The sequence below is a fragment of the Maylandia zebra genome, linkage group LG9 (genome assembly GCF_041146795.1).
Source record: "Maylandia zebra isolate NMK-2024a linkage group LG9, Mzebra_GT3a, whole genome shotgun sequence".
Taxonomy (NCBI): domain Eukaryota; kingdom Metazoa; phylum Chordata; class Actinopteri; order Cichliformes; family Cichlidae; genus Maylandia; species Maylandia zebra.
The window spans coordinates 33219916-33237753 of record NC_135175.1 but is presented as its reverse complement, the minus strand read 5'-3'; the positions used below and the strand labels follow the sequence as shown (position 1 = coordinate 33237753).

Genomic DNA, 17838 nt, shown 5'->3' with positions numbered 1-17838 from the left:
AATTAAATTTAAAAATAAAACGTCATTTTGCCCTTTGAAATTGCCGTCAGGGGTTGAAAATACCCTCGAGGTCAAAAAGCGTTGAAAAACGTGTGGGAGTAAGTTTAAAAGCCATACAAACTATGCAGAATTAAATATGAACAGTTTCTTAATGCTTTGAACCATTAATCGCACTGATGAATTGCGGGGATTTGTTCAACTGTATAGAAATCCTAAAATCTTAATCATTGTCAAGCGAGTTCTGAACGGTTCGACCTCCCGCCTCAGTGCAGATGCTACAGATCGTTAGAATTGCTTAAATTACCCTTTAAAACCTAACAGTATATTCCATACAATGATGAATTACTTTTAAATAATTAGGAGGCGATGTGCAATGCCGTATTGAGGCAATGCATCATGGGACGCTCAGACCTCGCCTAAGAATCTTTACGTTTTAAAGATTTTTTTTGTTTAAGGTTAGCAGTAGTTCAGTGATACTTTTCTGCACACGTCGTGTTGCAGATCAAAAAAAAAATCTGTTTATGGTTAATTCGGCTTTAATAATTCTTCTAAACGACAACTTTTTTTTTTTAATGTGACCACATAGCAAAAGATGGATATCAGCATATACGAATATATTAACATACACCTCTATGACCCAGTATGGATTTATTTTCAGTAGCTTTTGAAGTAGTTTTTGAACTTGAACAAACTCCCTTTTAAAATTTTAAATGTTTATATTTTTGTATTGTATGTTTTATTTTCAAAATATTCTCAAACTGACCTCCACGGTCTTATAACCGTGTATAAATATTTGCATTTTAATGGCTTCTATGGCAACAATTTACTGAAGGTGGTGTCGCGCTTCCGGGTTGATCCACCTGACGAGCACGGGACGTGACGTCACGCAGGTGGCAGTCTCTCCGTCTCCGCTCAGAGAGGAGTAGAAGGAGTGATTGAGGAAAACGCCGAATTCTTGGACTTTATGGATCCTGCGGGGGTGATTCAGACTCGGTGCAGAGTTTAGGGAGAGTCGTTTGTTTGTTTTTTCTTGTTATGTTTTTCTCCAAACTGACCGTCAGCGAGTCGCGACTGACTCATAAAAACACACCCGATATATATCTATATATCTTCAATAGTTTGTGTTTTGTCTTCAGATTATGGAGTCTGCAGGTAAGAGGACTTCTGCTGTTCAGTACATCAACAATTAAACTACAAACCCTGATTTTTATCCTGAAAGCTTATAATTCTTCCTCTGAATCCATCTTTTATTGCTGCTGATTCAAAAACCTAAACTAGCTTGAAAATAAAGGTTTTTCATGGCTCTAATTTCACTGCAGGGTTATTTTTATATGCTAAAGTTTTAAGCATTGACTAGTTTAACAGGACCTGTAATACAGGAAGGTATAGCTAATTACCAACAGGTTAATGTTTAATCTCAGTACTCTGACCATTTCAGGCCATTTGCGGCCTTTTTCTAAGCAGTATAGTAACACCTTGTTTCAACACTATGTTAACCAGGTGCTTTCCCAGGATTACGAGTTGGAGGCAGCATGTTTGTTTTAAATTAGCTGTTCAAGCGACAATGAAAATAAAGATATTCATTCATGTGTTCTTTTAAATAGTGAGCTCTGTGCTCCACTACACACGCACTGCATGAAAAGTGTCTGCAGTTTTTGTATCGATTAACTGTTTTAGTATAGAAACAAGTAGCAGTGGTAGATTCTGTACTAAGTCAAAGTTATAATCCTTCAGCTCTACTACAAAAAAATTCAGCATCAAATTAAACTTACATATCTAAAGTAAAACCAGCGGATATCCAGATCCTCTGTGGGGACTCCTAAAGGAGCAAATAAGACAGCAACTGAAACCTTAGTGAAGAGGCTCATATACGCGGGTAGTGCATTCAAACACTTGCGCACACCTGCACCACGCTGCATATTTCAGTATCCCTGTTTTTACTTGTTCTTACTTCTTCTTTAAGTTGGACCAATTCTGCTTCCAGCACAATTTTTTATTCCACTATACTAGAGTAGTTTGGCATGACTGGCAGCTCAAAATAACCCTTCTTTAGCCTTTACTGGGCTTTGGTGAACCGCATCAGTTCATTGCCTATCTATAACAAAACCAATTAAACCCCTCCCCCTTCAAGTCAGCTTACTTCTGATTGGCTCCTGCTCGTAAGCTGGAAATGGGTGAAGCTTCTGTATCTGCATATCTCCTCTCTATTACATCATACAGAGAGAGAGTTGAAAAAACTGTGCAAAACTGAGTGTTTTTGGATCAGTGTGAACTTTTGGCCCTCAGGTGTTACTTTACACACACCGACCTCTTTATCAGCAGGTTTAGCACAGGAACAGGATACATGTGACAGAAAATAAGGAAGAACAGAATAAGTCTCTACCTTCTGTCCCTGCAAGTCATAAATAGATATTTTCACATTGATTATAATTTAATAAACCTGTAAATATGCACATATGAATCAAAACCACTGTAATGATGATGATTTCTCTTTGTTTTTAATTGGTAATTTAATTTGGTATCTGAAGAGGCAGTTCAGTGTTTTTATAGGGACAGGTATGTAGCTTGAACCAGTCCATACACCACAGGATTTATAGCTAACCCCATCCATCGCTCATCCCTTAAATAATCTCAGATGTCAAACTGTGACTTTTGACGAGACTAAACTTTTCTCTCCTCCTATCATTGATTAGATGGTCAGCGGGGGCGGGACGGCAGTGGCAGCAGGTGGAAAGGTTCCCCACTTGATGTGATCATGAGTCAGATCCGCAGGAAGCGCACGGCCTCAGACAGGAAGCCGTTAGGACGCTTCCTGTCGTGGACTTCGGACCGGCCGGGGATCCCCGAGGACGGAGAATCGGAGATGAAAGAGGACAGAGGACCGAACTCAGGTTTGTACTGTTCAAAGCAGCACGAGATTTTAACTTAGATTTTTTTTTAATGGGTGTTTAGTTCAAGGTTACACTGAGGGCCCCAGGAGTCTGGGGCAGCTGTAGGTCAAAAGGTAGAGCAGGACATCTACTAATCAGAAGGTTGGTGGTTTGAGCCCTGACTGCTCCGGTCTGCATGCCAAATATCCTCGGGATAGATGCTAACCCCAAGCTGCTCTCCGATTGCATCCATTGGAGTGTAAATGTCAGATAGAAAGCCTTTACGTGAAGAAAAAAATGACGCACTTTAATTGCTCAACTAGAAAAGCTGTATAAGAACCAGTCTGTTTAGGAGAAGCAACCATTCTGTATTCACAGTACTGCAGTCTTTTTAAGAGAAAGTGACTTAAAAGATCATTTAAAAGAGAGAAAGAAAGAAAAATCCTAGTATTTCAAACATGTCCTAGTTTTTAGAGAGGAAAGCGTAAAGAGGTTGCTTTATTTTTTTTTAAAAAGGTGGATAAAATCAGAGGTTCAGAAACAAAATACAGAGCTCAAGAAAATACAGTTTACTGTGGAAAATCAGTTTACAGTGACATGCTAAGCCCTGTGGGTGTGTATCGTGTGTTTCAGGCTTTGCAGCGTCAGCAGAGAGTGAGCGGGACGTCGGCTGGGGTCGAGTGTGTGTTTTCTTGAAGAGACTCGGGAAGAAAGCCGACAGCAGGAGCCTCAGTTTGGCTCACTGTGATCTGACGGCTACAGACCTCCTGGAGCTTGGTACACAAACGCACATACCTGTCACACAAGACAGACATGGTATCTGTCAGATAACTGCATTAAAAATACGCCCAAAGGCACAAACACAATGATGCAGCTTCATTTCAAGAGGCGGAGCATCTGAAATTAAGTCTGAATAAAGTAATGTGACTTCATTGTAAGGCGTCAGCTGGCAGAAAGGCAGACAGATGTTTTTCTTGCCGTTTCTTCTCAGCAACGTTGCTGCAGTTCCTCCCCCAGGTGGAAGAGATGGACATCTCCTGGAACGAGTTGATCGGTGGATCCCTGACGGCTCTGACGTCTCATCTGCAACACGTGAGCGAGGTCAGGACGCTGAGGCTCTGCAGCTGCAGGCTAAATGGCGAAGACGTCGTTGCTCTTGGTGGGATCTTCAGTGCAGACACTCTGCTTTATTTATTCTTATTTATAGCTATAACAGAACAATCTCTTTATGCAATCAAGTTATTTTTGCTTGATTTCCTTCCTCACTACAGCTCCCATGAGGCTTTGCTGAATGGTTCACACTCTTGTCTTGACAGAAAAACTTTTGTCTGATCACATGTCGTTGGATTTTTCCGTGTTTTGTGCAGGTGAAGCTCTCAGCTACATCCCTGCTCTGGAAGTTCTTGATTTGTCCTGGAACAGCGGCGTTGGGGGCGGTGGTCTGCAAGGCCTGCTGGGGAACCTTCACCCATCACTGAGGGAGCTCCACCTGGTGGCCTGTCAGCTCACTGCGGCCGATGCTACAGTGCTGGGTAGTAACTTCAAATCTATGGAGTACATCTTGAGCTCCATAGTTTTATTCCTCAAGTAGAATAGAGTAGCTTTTCATGATTTATATTCAAAATAATCCTACTTTATCTTATATTGGGCTGTGCTTCACCCCTACAGTTCATCCACTGCGCATAAGCCCTCAGTTTTACAGCTTTGATCATTCATCTTGATTTACTGGCTCACAGAGAAATTTCAAACTAACTCACAGAAAAAAATTCTGTCTTGAGAGGATAGCTTTAGCTAATTTATCTGAACTCTGTTTACTTTATGAGGTAACGATGACCATATAAGGAATATCCTCTCTCTGTGAGATGATAAAGACTCAAGGGTAAAAAGACTGAATCTGAGTGTCTAAAGCGGGCTGAAGATTAGTTTGCCTGCACCGACCTCATTATTAGTTAGATGTATAGTATAGTTATATTATAGAAGAGAACATAAGGAGCAGCAGTTTGGATCCATTTTAACAGGGCTGTCAGTTGGTGTTTTATTATGTTCTTGTCTGTTTTTTTGCTGTCTCTTCGTTGATACATTTGTATGGATGAGGTTTTCCTGTTCATAAATCTCTCAGGAGGAATGGTGGCTGCTCTGCCCAGACTCTGTGTGCTGGACGTCTCTTGTAATGCTCAGCTCACACAGGAAGTGGACACTGGTGGCTTCAGGGAATTGGTCAGCTCTCTCTCTCACGCAACCTCCCTCACCACGCTTCGACTGCAGGCCTGCGGTCTAACGCCTGACAGCCTTGATGCTCTCGGTACAAAGATCTCTGAATTTTTCCTTTTTATTGCTACTTTTGTTTTATGTCCTATAAGAGTCTCGGAGGGGTAAATTAAAAAACACCCACACCTCTGGTTGTCCTGCAGGTGGTTCACTCCGTTGCCTCCCCTCTGTGGGAGAGCTGGACCTGTCCTGTAACAAACTTCTAGCTGGTGGACTGAGCCGCCTCACCTTTCACCTGGCTCATGTCACACACCTGGAGAGACTCGACCTCCACCTGTGTTGCCTCACGCGAGATGATCTAGAGGCTCTGAGTGAGTTGCTACGAATCTCACACGCTGGACACTAATCGCATGCACGCTGCAGCAGTCATGTGACTCGTTGTTTTTCAGTCCAGGTGCTGCCCTCTCTCACTGCACTGACGGAGCTTGATGTGTCATCCAATAAGGAAGTGGGAGGTGTGGTCCACTCGCTGGTCTCCGCCCTCCCTGTGACACAAATGAGGCGGCTGCCATTCAACAGCTGCTACATGAGCAATGAGTCCTTCACTGCTCTGGGTAACACACACACACACACACACACACACACACACACACACACACACACACACTTGTTTAGTTGTAGAAGTTTTCCTTCAAGTCATTCTCCCCGAATACCTCTTCCACCCTCTAGCCTGAAATGGTGAAAACTTTGTGTTTATGCATCAGCCCTGGGGGTGTCCTATCTGCGCACGGTGGATATTTCCTGGTGTAAAGTGGTTGGCGGTCACTTGGCGCTCCTGCTGGATGCTCTGCAGCCATCAGTCGTCAGCGAGCTCCGTCTTTGCAGCTGCGAGCTCACCACTGATGACATGCAACATCTGGGTAACTAACACATAATGACATTATACTTTTTCTTTTTTGGTCTGTAGTGGATCATTAGGCTACATAAATGTATATTAAGACAAGTAAAGCCTGAAGGAAATTGATATTTCTTTCATTTATTTCATGCTGCCAGCATCTGTAGCTGTCGTATAAAACACAACAATGAAACTATTCGGTGTTATTTTTGTCTCCATCAGAAACATTGTGAACAAAACAGTAAAGTGAACAGGCATAAAGTGATCAGTTATCAATGGGTCCTCTTCCTCTGTGCAGCTGCCGTGTGCAGACGGGGCTGTCTCTCCTCACTCCGTGCACTGGATCTGTCCTACAACAGCTTGGTGGGAGACAACGGTTGGTGCAGTCTGTTTGCAGCAGGAGGTCTGGGCTCTCTGGAAGACGTGGATGTCAGTTTGCGACCTTCAACCTCTGCTCCGTGCTCAGCCTGGCTGCCCGCTCTGCTCCGAGCTCTGCCTCAAATGCCGGCGCTGGCTCGACTGGCCATGCAGAGGTGGACAGCTGACTGTCAGGAGAGAGAGCAGCTGAGGTACTGTCTGAAGAAGAGGAGCGTCCTGCTGGAATGGGATCCAGATTTACAAGACACATCATCAGCATGTAAAGGGAACAGTCAGGAGAGCCTAGAAGAGAGTCCGCCTGAGGAGTAGGGAGCAGAAAGCCTGAGTTATCTGATCTCAAATTAAAAATCATCAGAGAGATTTCAAAAGAGCACTAGGGAAGAAAAACGCAATCAGGTCTGAAAAACCTTCTGATTACAAGTAAATTTGTCCAAACATTTGTACAATGTGACCAGCTGGGACGGGTCCTCTGGGACTGACCTTGAGTTTTACAATGTTGAACTCTTTGTTAGGTGTTTACGGTATCGTTTAATACTCTTCTTTTGTTCTTGAGCATGTTTGGAGTCTTTATTCCGTGGGGTTTATCCCTGTGTCTGTTTCCCTGTTGAGTTCGATATTCACACCGGATATGTCCCATTTTATTTTGGCGGTCAACTGTCAGAAACATTTCATGTTTCGTTTTACGTCCCTCTCCTCTCTCATTGTCATTGATCATCTTCACCTGTTTTGTTGGCTTTCTGTGTTTAAATGGTGGTGTCTTCTGTTTATGAAGGACAGTGGAATTAATTTGCTTTTTAATCTCATGAACTTTATCATTCTGCACTTGGACTTTGTAATTCTGCAGTCAGACAACAGCCTAAATAAAGATTCACCTTTGTTACATCTCCCACTCGTTTCCAATTGTGCAAAAACTGCGTTCAGCCATTACAAAAATACTTAAAAGACTTTGTTGCTACAATTTTTCAACAATTCATGATGAACATTCATGCCACAACAACTCAGCTGACAGACGGTTTAATGCTTTTCGTTGCAGTTTGATTACAATCGGGACATCAGAACAGAATCAGAGATACTGCTTCAACACAATGCTCAGGCTCTGGAACCAGTTTCCCAGATAGGGTCTGTGCAGCGGGGACTGGTTTGTGGCGCAGCTACAGGGGAGGCTGACAGACTGCAGCTCCATCAGTTCATCACGCCTCCCCTGCATAAGACGTGTCGGGACCTGAGGTTGTTGTTGTGAGTGGGGTTGCAGCTGAAAAGCAACCGAGTATTGTACGAACGAGCAACCAGATAAAGAACTGTTAGAAAGAGCGAACTATGTGGTCGTGTAGGGGATTCGCTTGTCACAGTCTGAGACTTTCCACACTCGCCACAGCTGAGTGGTCTAACTCCAGCATGGATGAGCTGATGTGTTTTTAAGTGACTAATTTGATTAAAAGACTTCCCACACTGATCACAGCTAAAGGGTCTGTCCCCACTGTAACTTTGTTGTCGTCTTTTTGGCTGCTTCATGGTGGTAATTTTCTTTCCACAGGGATAAACTGTGTGGTTTATCTCTGTTTACGGGGGCTGAGTGACTTCTGTTGGTGTCATCAGAGCACCGAGGTATCAGCTGGGTTACACCCCTTTGCTCCTGTAGTGACAAAAGCTGTGAGTTACGGAACAAGAGGAACCTAAAATTGATTTATTATAACATGGGAACATGCATGCAATATAGTATAAATACTAAAAACAAAGCTTATACAATTTTAAAAAGCTTGAAAGTCAGTATTTGGTATGACTGCTTTTAATATGCTTCTGCTTAAAAGACTAGCACTACCACTTAAAATAAATTCTGTGTTAGGAAAAGGTTTTGGTTTTAACATTACAATGTAAGATTTGATATACATGCACCTGTAGTTACATGCACCTCTAGTTATGGCTCATTGAGATGTTTTTCTGCTTCTTTGTCAGACTCATCTCTGACTTCCAATCACCTGTGACACCAAACACACCTTTATTTTTCCATTATTAAGTGATTCGTGTTGATTCAATGGTTTGCTTGTCTGATATGTGGTTTTGTACTTGACTGATGTCATTTAACTGCACCGTACATTGGTGAAGTATGTTTAATAATAAACATACAACATACAATAAACAAAGAGGGATCAAATTTAAATCTCACTGACTAGGAAGCACACAGTGTTTGACGTTTTATATTAACTTTAATCTGAAATAATTTTTGCATTTTTTTCAAGTCCCCAGTGTTTCCTGATCCTTGGAGCACTCCTGGTTATCTGCTATGGTGGAGGTGGCCAATGTCTGGAGACAAATCGTTGTTCTGGGGAGCTGCTTTCCTCCAGTTACTTTACATCAGAATAGAAAGCATGAGAACGACCCTGATGGAAAACAGAAACAGCATCCAGGAAGTGAAATAAAGATTAAGCAGCCAAATTCTAGCTCTGGTTCGATGCTTACATTTGGAGGACTCTCGACCACAAACTGAGAGAAACTCTGTGAAGATGCAGAAGCACATCACGTTTTGCAAACAAGCATACTATTTTTATAGTTAAATAAACTTATAGTTTATTAGAGTTGAGTTCCTACTCACAGACAACTGAAACATTCACATTTGGAAAGCTGACTGAATACATTTTTATTTGATTAATCTAAAGTTGTTCTTCTGTGTCTGAAAACACCCACTCCCACTTACTCAACCTGTGTTGTCGTCTGCTGCTGCTGTGGCCTACAGTAGCAGAAGACAACACTGCAACTGTAACAAAACTGATTACAGCATTATTTTTAAAACCTTCAGTGAATTCAACGTTCAAGATTTTTCAAGCATCCACAGAAACTTTGATCGTGTGCTAAAAATGCTAGTAAAGCTGACATCCATCACGAACAACCCACATCATCCTCTGCATGAGTCTGTGAGCTGAGCAGATCCTTGTCAGAGACCAAAACAGCCTCACTGCAGGAAGGAGCGCTTTCACAGATCATTGATCCCAACAGCAGTTAGACTCTATAACTCCTCAATCACGCTGTCATGAGTCACTGGACATTTACCTGGTGTGCAGGTATATGTGTATGTATATGTATACATGTGTATATTTAGTGTGTAGATGTGTGTGCAAGTACATGTCTATACTTATAGATACTTTTAGATATCTATTGCTTAAATAGTAATAGTAATGTAAGAATAATTAAATGTATTTCTTGCATTTCCACAACACTCTATCCATAGTCACATACTGTGTATGCTACTGTTGTATATAGTGTATTATCTTATTTATTTTGTAGTTGTTTATATTTTATTTGGATTTTTGGATTTTCTTCTGCTATCTCTACCTGAGCTGAGGTAACACACAAATTTTCCTGCCGTCGATCAATAAAGTCTAATCTTCTCATTGAATGCATTTCTGATGGAGATGAGACGTCATGCAGGACAGAGGTGAGGGGCGTGACATCACGGTGCCGTGACAACAACCTGGTGCTTAACATCAACAAAACCAAGGAGCTCATCGTGGGTTACAGGAGAGCAGCAGTAGCAGAGGTGGAGAGTCAGCTGCTTCAGATTCCTAGGCATCAACATCAGCGAGGGTGTCGTGCCATATTAAACCATTATACACCTCATTAGTAAAATAAAAAATGTGTTTAAATTGCATGAATTAATATTTATTAACGTCTCTTTGTGAGTCATACTGTGATAATGACTGCCACAAACAGAGCGTCCTCCTGTAACCATGGTTACGGGAGTTTGTTGCAAGAAGTGTTGTGAATCTCGCTGAGACAGGGAACCACTGAGAGCCTCAGATGAACCAGTCAGTCAGGTCGCTGTCTCCACTTCTCCTCCTCCTCCTTCGTCCCCTTTGTTTTTTAAGTACCTGTTAGGATTCTTTAGCTAGTTAGCATCACATTAGCTAGTTAGCATCACATTAGCAAACTGCTTCGGAGCACAGCTGCCGGAGTCGCGGGTTTTGTTGAATCAGGCGTTGGACCTGCTGGAGGAATGCTCTGCGATGATGGTGGAAAACAGCCGCCATTCAACCCATTTGAGAGCTTCAAAGAACTGGCTGCAGGTATGATTGAAAGTTTGACAACACCGACGTTGATGCGTCTGTGATTTATTAGTGATCGCTCACGTGTGCACGTGCATGTAGGTGAACGCTCGCGGCATGACGTCACACAGCTCAGTTCCTTTCTGCTTTGATGTCACAGTACGTGCCTTTGATCTTGCAGCACGTGACCTCCACTCGAGTCTATAAATAGGGGTGAAACAGCGGGACCTGAATCTTGCATTTTAGTTGTCGTGCGTTAAATGTACAGACCGCGATCTTCCCTTTCTGAAAGCTTTCTGAAAACGGATTTCCAAAGTAATTGTAGCGAAATTAGGTCATTGACAATGTCTGTATCCAGTGTTAGAACCCCTACCCGCATTAATTCAGAGCCTTTTTCACCTGCTATCAGCGGGTGTTTCGATAGGCTCTCTGGATTACAGTGGCGCTTGATAGAAAATGGGATCTGGGACTCTGATGTCCAAGTAGCACTGGCTGATATGATTACTGATGTCATTCAGTCAGTTAGTGCAAGCACCATAAAAACGTTACTTCTAGGAGGTCAGGACCAATTAAATGATGCATCATCCCAGACATACCTTAGGTTAGCCGTGACAAAAATAAGCCCCGTATTGGGAGACTCTCTCTCAACCAGCTTTGCTGCTGCTCTTCATGTCACCCATGAGGAGTGTGAAAGCGCTGTGGCGCTGACACAGATGATTGAGGAGGAGATCTCAAATAAAGTCAACTCGGGTTGGGTTCTAGTCCCAGAAAACCCGGATTCTATTTATGTCACCAGAAAAATAACAAACATAAAAAACCTCAGATGCATGGTTTCTCATGCTTTCTCATGTCTGAAGAAATATAAAGGTAAGCTGAGCGGCCTGTGCATGAGGGGGGCTTTACCCACTTCCTTTAGTTCAAGTGATGAGAGTCTTGAATCCAAGCTCTCTGAGATGGGAACAATTAAAGAAATAAGTATGGCTCTCATGAGGTGGAGTACAGACAGAGAGATAAGTAAAGATGACCAGGACTGTCACATAGAACTGCAACCTGTGGAGGAAAAAGAAAGTGATGAGTTTGCAGAAGCTGAGGAGAAAGCTCAAAGTGATGTTGAAACAATCCTCAACAATCTGAATTATTTACATGATGAAGATCATGCAGATAAAGCTGCAGTTGACATTGTAAATGTGTTAATTGCAAACATTCAGTATCCTGATGCAGAAGATATCACATTAAGTGAGAAGTGTAGCTCACCCAAGCCTGCTTTTGACGTGGACCTGGTGATCAAAAAGGTGAAAGACTTTTTTGCATCATGCGCCCTAATTATAAAACCAGATGAAGTAAAACAACACTTCTTCAGGTTTGCTAAAATAGAATTTGAAAAAATGAACAGTGAGCTGAAAGATCATTTGAAGAAAAGCAAAGGATTTTTGACCTTTCAGAGACAACAGGCAACCTCCCCTGAGAGTGAAAGAGCTGACTCCAGGAAAAGCGAACACATAAATCCCTCAGAAGTTCCCAGAAAATCACCAACCTTAGAAACCACAGTTAAAAGTTCTTCTCCGCTCAACTTCAGTCAATTTATGCCACTTATGAATAGGCTGTTTAGTAAATTAACCCAGGCAGGAAACCTTGACCTGACAAGTAAGGAGATGTTTTCAAGGGAGTTGACAGAAAATGTGTACGACCATGTCGAGTCAACATATCCAGCCCCCACGATGCAAATGGGTAAAAGTCTCTCAGAGTCTGACTTCTCTAAGACTTCACAGGGTAACTGTAATGTACCCTCTGCTCCTGAGGTGCCATATGTGCTCGTAGAAGATTCAGTGGAAAGGTTCTTACAAAACCTTCTTTTCTGGTTGGAGAATGAAACTTTAACCCAAACTATTATAAATGACAAAATTTCTGGTGCCGTGGAAGATATAGTAAGAGTGCTGACCCCATCAAAGGAAGAAGTTATGATTGGAGCAGATGCTGGTGAAACAAGCGACAGACTGTTTACATCACAGTCAAGTCCAGTTACTGATCTCACCAATCAGCCAGTTTGTGTGAGTGCAGAAGACCCGGACCTGGTTTCAAATACAAGCAGTGATCAGGCATCAGTCTCTGACACTGACCCCACAGAGGGTCAAAGTCAGCCAGCAACCTCTGAAAACCCAGAGGAAGAGCTGTCAGAAACATCAGTGTCAATTCACGCTAAGCTCATTGCCAATCAATTTAGTACTCTTCTAGCCACAAGAATCGCACAAAATTTGCACAAAAATACCAGAAATCTTCTGGATCCAAAAAAATTAGACTTGGCTATCAACCATCTGACAGATTTGGTACTTTCTGAAGTGAGATGCACAGAAAACCTGGAAATTCTTAAAATGAACAGGGTTGAATTAGTCAAGGCCACAGCTGAAGGTCTTATCAAGGAGTTTGGATCTGCAGACAAGTTCTTCGATGTAATGTTGTCAGAAGATTCATCTTTTGACGACACTATTCTGAAGCACCTAGCAATGAATATTGGTGATCAGGCATTAGTGTCTCACTCTGAACCCACAGAGGGTCAAAGTCAGCCAGCAGCCTCTGAAAACCCAGAGGAAGAGCTGTCAGAAACATCAGTGTCAATTCATGCTAAGCTCATTGCCAATCAATTTAGTACTCTTCTAGCCACAAGAATCGCACAAAATTTGCAAAAAAATACCAGAAATCTTCTGGATCCAGAAAAATTAGAGTTAGTTATCAACCATCTGACAGATTTGGTACTTTCTGAAATGAGATGCACCGAATCCCTGGAAATTCTTAAAATGAACAGGGTTGAATTAGTCAAGGCCACAGCTGAAGGTCTTATCAAGGAGTTTGGATCTGCAGACAAGTTCTTCGATGTAATGTTGTCAGAAGATTCATCTTTTGACGACACTATTCTGAAGCACCTAGCAATGAATATTGGTGATCAGGCATTAGTGTCTCACTCTGAACCCACAGAGGGTCAAAGTCAGCCAGCAGCCTCTGAAAACCCAGAGGAAGAGCTGTCAGAAACATCAGTGTCAATTCATGCTAAACTTGTTGCCAATCAATTTAGTACTCTTCTAGCCACAAGAATCGCACAAAATTTGCACAAAAATACCAGAAATCTTCTGGATCCAAAAAAATTAGACTTGGCTATAAACCATCTGATAGATTTGGTACTTTCTGAAGTGAGATGCACCGAATCCCTGGAAATTCTTAAAATTAACAGGGTTGAATTAGTCAAGGCCACAGCTGAAGGTCTTATCAAGGAGTTTGGATCTGCAGACAAGTTCTTCGATGTAATGTTGTCAGAAGATTCATCTTTTGACGACACTATTCTGAAGCACCTAGCAATGAATATTGGTGATCAGGCATTAGTGTCTCACTCTGAACCCACAGAGGGTCAAAGTCAGCCAGCAACCTCTGAAAACCCAGAGGAAGAGCTGTCAGAAACATCAGTGTCAATTCATGCTAAGCTCATTGCCAATCAATTTAGTACTCTTCTAGCCACAAGTATCGCACAAAATTTGCAAAAAAATACCAGAAATCTTCTGGACCCAGAAAAATTAGAGTTAGTTATCAACCATCTGACAGATTTGGTACTTTCTGAAATGAGATGCACCGAATCCCTGGAAATTCTTAAAATTAACAGGGTTGAATTAGTCAAGGCCACAGCTGAAGGTCTTATCAAGGAGTTTGGATCTGCAGACAAGTTCTTCGATGTAATGTTGTCAGAAGATTCATCTTTTGACGACACTATTCTGAAGCACCTAGCAATGAATATTGGTGATCAGGCATTAGTGTCTCACTCTGGACCCACAGAGGGTCAAAGTCAGCCAGCAACCTCTGAAAACCCAGAGGAAGAGCTGTCAGAAACATCAGTGTCACCTGATGATTGGCTAATTTCAAATCAATTTAGCGTTTCTCTGGTCATGAGAATAAAACACAAATTGCACAAAAATGCCAGAAATCTTCTGGATCGAGGAAAAATAGACTTAGTTGTCAACCATCTGACAGATTTGGTACTTTCTGAAGATAGATGCACCGAATACCTAAAAATTCTTAATAATAACATGAATAAATTAGTCAAGGCCACAGCTAAAGGCCTTATCGAGGAGTTTGGATCTGCAGACAAGTTCTTCAATGTAATGATATCAGAAGATTCATCTTTTGACGACACTATTCTGATGCACATAGCAATGAATCTCGGTGGCTTCGTGAATCCTCCAAAGAAATCCAAACTTGCCAGGTTTTTTTCAGCAGTGTTAAAAGCTTTGAAGAAGCCGTTCAGCTGCTGCTTTAAAGGCAGTACTGATGACTAAATTGTCATCTTGATTTTTTTCAAATACCTCTTTTAAAATCTTAAAGCAGTCTGGCCTCAGAGTTAACATCTGAGGTATATTTTATTTTAAAACTATTTCATTCGACTTTAATTAGACTGAGAAATATTCTTCATCGTGTCTCCTCGTATTATCGTTACCATCACCCCCCACCGGCCGAGGCAGATGGCCGTCCCTTCTGAGCCTGGTTCTGCCGGAGGTTTCTGCCTGTTACAGGTAGTTTTTCCTCCCCACTGTCGCCAAGTGCTTGCTCATAAGGGATTATTAATATTTGGGGTTTTCTTGCTGCTACTGTAGGGTCTCTATCTTACAGTATAAAGCAACTTGAGGAGACGGTTGTGATTCGATGCTATATTACAAATATTAAATTCAGCTGAATCTTAGAAACATGTAATATAGCATCACATCACCATCAAATCAAGAACTGAAAAATAAAACAAAATAAAAAACCAAACCTACATTGAAAACTGTTTGTGATTTGTCTTGTGCTTTCAAAATATATTGTCAAATATGAAAAGCTGCATTTGTATGCTCTGGTCATTAGTGCTGGTATTTTAATGTAAGCAAACACAAGGAACATACACCGATGTGTAAGTGCTACAGATCAGCGGTCCCCAACCCCCGGGCCTCGGACCAGTACCGGTCCGTGAGTCGTTTGGTACCGGGCCGCGAGAGTAGAGTCTCAGGTGTGAAATGTATGGTTTTCAAGGTTTTTATCGGTTTTCAGCGTTATTTTGTTATCGTTTTGGTCGTTAACTCGGTTTTCCTGGGTCTTTTCACGTGTGTTATGAATAAATCTTCTTTTTTTCGGTACCGGTACTAGTTTTATTTTGTTGTATTTATCCGTGACACCTTAAAGGCCGGTCCGTGAAAATATTGTCGGGCATAAACCGGTCCGTGGCGCAAAAAAGGTTGGAGACCGCTGCTACAGATGAAGATGCAAAGAAACCATGAAATAATTAATGAAATAGTGAAGTTTATGAATAAAATAAACAACTGTAGCACCGTCTCAGTCTCGTCGAATCGCCCCTCTGCTTCTTCCATTCTAGCATCAACTCTTCTTAACCCTCGTCTAATATGTGCATATTGTTTGTTGTTGTGTTTCCTAAAGTCACGAAGCTCTTTCGGGATGTTCAGGAGGCTGGGCTCGTCTGCATCCATGCCCTCTGTGGCTAACCTTAGCTCGGGAGAGTAGCTCCTATCCACATGGCTTTTCTCTGTCTGCTCTTCTGTCTGAGTTGTGCCTCTCAAACTTCTTGTGACTATCCCCGTTTCCATATTTAAAAGCAATCTCACCTATTGTCAGAAAGATTACCGTATCTTATTATAAGAGAAATTTCTCCCACTTCCTGGTGTCTGGAGTCTCTAAAGTAAGCAAATGTGGTAAAGGGTGTGGGTGATTCTGGGATTGATGCAGGAGGGCGACAGAAATAAAAAGTAAAATATTAAATTTTTGCTGTTATTGACTTTGCTTTACAATATCAAACACTGAGCCAGATGCACAATAGTCATGTACATCACACGTAAACACATGAATGTAAAAAACACAGAGGTTAGGCCATCAAAGTGTGTGTAAAAGAAGTGTTTATGTCTGTCTTGCAGTTTCTGTTCCTGTCCGAGGTTTGCAGTGGAGAGCTCAGACCACACAGGACCGCCTCACCCTCAGAACATCTCCACCACCCTGTCCACTGTTAAGAGGTCAGACTCTTAATTTGTCTGTTAAACCGATGCGGTTTCTCTTTCAGTCAGACCTCCAGGGCTCAAGCTCTCGCTCCCAGCTAATTGCAGACTCGTATGGCTCTGGCTGACTTCTGATCTCCTCTGGGGAAAAAGGGGAGCTTAATTTCTTCTTCTGTCTTTCTCTTTCTAATTGTGCATGTTTATTTAATAATAAACATACAACATACAATAAACAAAGAGGGATCAAATTTAAATCTCACTGACTAGGAAGCACACAGTGTTTGACGTTTTATATTAACTTTAATCTGAAATAATTTTTGCATTTTTTTCAAGTCCCCAGTGTTTCCTGATCCTTGGAGCACTCCTGGTTATCTGCTATGGTGGAGGTGGCCAATGTCTGGAGACAAATCGTTGTTCTGGGGAGCTGCTTTCCTCCAGTTACTTTACATCAGAATAGAAAGCATGAGAACGACCCTGATGGAAAACAGAAACAGCATCCAGGAAGTGAAATAAAGATTAAGCAGCCAAATTCTAGCTCTGGTTCGATGCTTACATTTGGAGGACTCTCGACCACAAACTGAGAGAAACTCTGTGAAGATGCAGAAGCACATCACGTTTTGCAAACAAGCATACTATTTTTATAGTTAAATAAACTTATAGTTTATTAGAGTTGAGTTCCTACTCACAGACAACTGAAACATTCACATTTGGAAAGCTGACTGAATACATTTTTATTTGATTAATCTAAAGTTGTTCTTCTGTGTCTGAAAACACCCACTCCCACTTACTCAACCTGTGTTGTCGTCTGCTGCTGCTGTGGCCTACAGTAGCAGAAGACAACACTGCAACTGTAACGAAACTGATTACAGCATTATTTTTAAAACCTTCAGTGAATTCAACGTTCTTCAAGATTTTTCAAGCATCCACAGAAACTTTGATCGTGTGCTAAAAATGCTAGTAAAGCTGACATCCATCACGAACAACCCACATCATCCTCTGCATGAGTCTGTGAGCTGAGCAGATCCTTGTCAGAGACCAAAACAGCCTCACTGCAGGAAGGAGCGCTTTCACAGATCATTGATCCCAACAGCAGTTAGACTCTATAACTCCTCAATCACGCTGTCATGAGTCACTGGACATTTACCTGGTGTGCAGGTATATGTGTATGTATATGTATACATGTGTATATTTAGTGTGTAGATGTGTGTGCAAGTACATGTCTATACTTATAGATACTTTTAGATATCTATTGCTTAAATAGTAATAGTAATGTAAGAATAATTAAATGTATTTCTTGCATTTCCACAACACTCTATCCATAGTCACATACTGTGTATGCTACTGTTGTATATAGTGTATTATCTTATTTATTTTGTAGTTGTTTATATTTTATTTGGATTTTTGGATTTTCTTCTGCTATCTCTACCTGAGCTGAG

The 17838-nt window shown here is 41.6% G+C and overlaps 1 protein-coding gene and 1 long non-coding RNA gene across 2 annotated transcripts; both read left to right on the top strand.

Moving 5' to 3' along the window:
- Nucleotides 1–852: 852 nt before the first annotated feature.
- lrrc31 (leucine rich repeat containing 31) lies at nucleotides 853–7235 on the top strand. The gene is made up of 10 exons (XM_004574464.6): nucleotides 853–1152; nucleotides 2694–2891; nucleotides 3504–3647; nucleotides 3862–4029; nucleotides 4238–4402; nucleotides 4990–5172; nucleotides 5282–5449; nucleotides 5528–5692; nucleotides 5843–5998; nucleotides 6272–7235. Exons 1-10 carry the CDS (start codon nucleotides 1140–1142, stop codon nucleotides 6658–6660), a joined length of 1749 nt encoding a protein of 582 aa, XP_004574521.5. The 5' UTR covers nucleotides 853–1139; the 3' UTR covers nucleotides 6661–7235.
- A 2491-nt stretch (nucleotides 7236–9726) lies between these two features.
- On the top strand, nucleotides 9727–17833 carry LOC143420394 (uncharacterized). Its single transcript, XR_013100205.1, has 3 exons — nucleotides 9727–10409; nucleotides 16325–16420; nucleotides 16736–17833. It is a non-coding gene; the product is annotated as an uncharacterized LOC143420394 (long non-coding RNA).
- The last annotated feature ends 5 nt before the right edge of the window (nucleotides 17834–17838 follow it).

Coding starts and splice junctions, on each gene's coding strand:
- lrrc31 (XM_004574464.6), top strand. Junction 3,648..3,861: donor TACAGACCTCCTGGAGCTTG/GTACACAAACGC, acceptor GTTTCTTCTCAG/CAACGTTGCTGCAGTTCCTC. Junction 5,173..5,281: donor TGACAGCCTTGATGCTCTCG/GTACAAAGATCT, acceptor GTTGTCCTGCAG/GTGGTTCACTCCGTTGCCTC.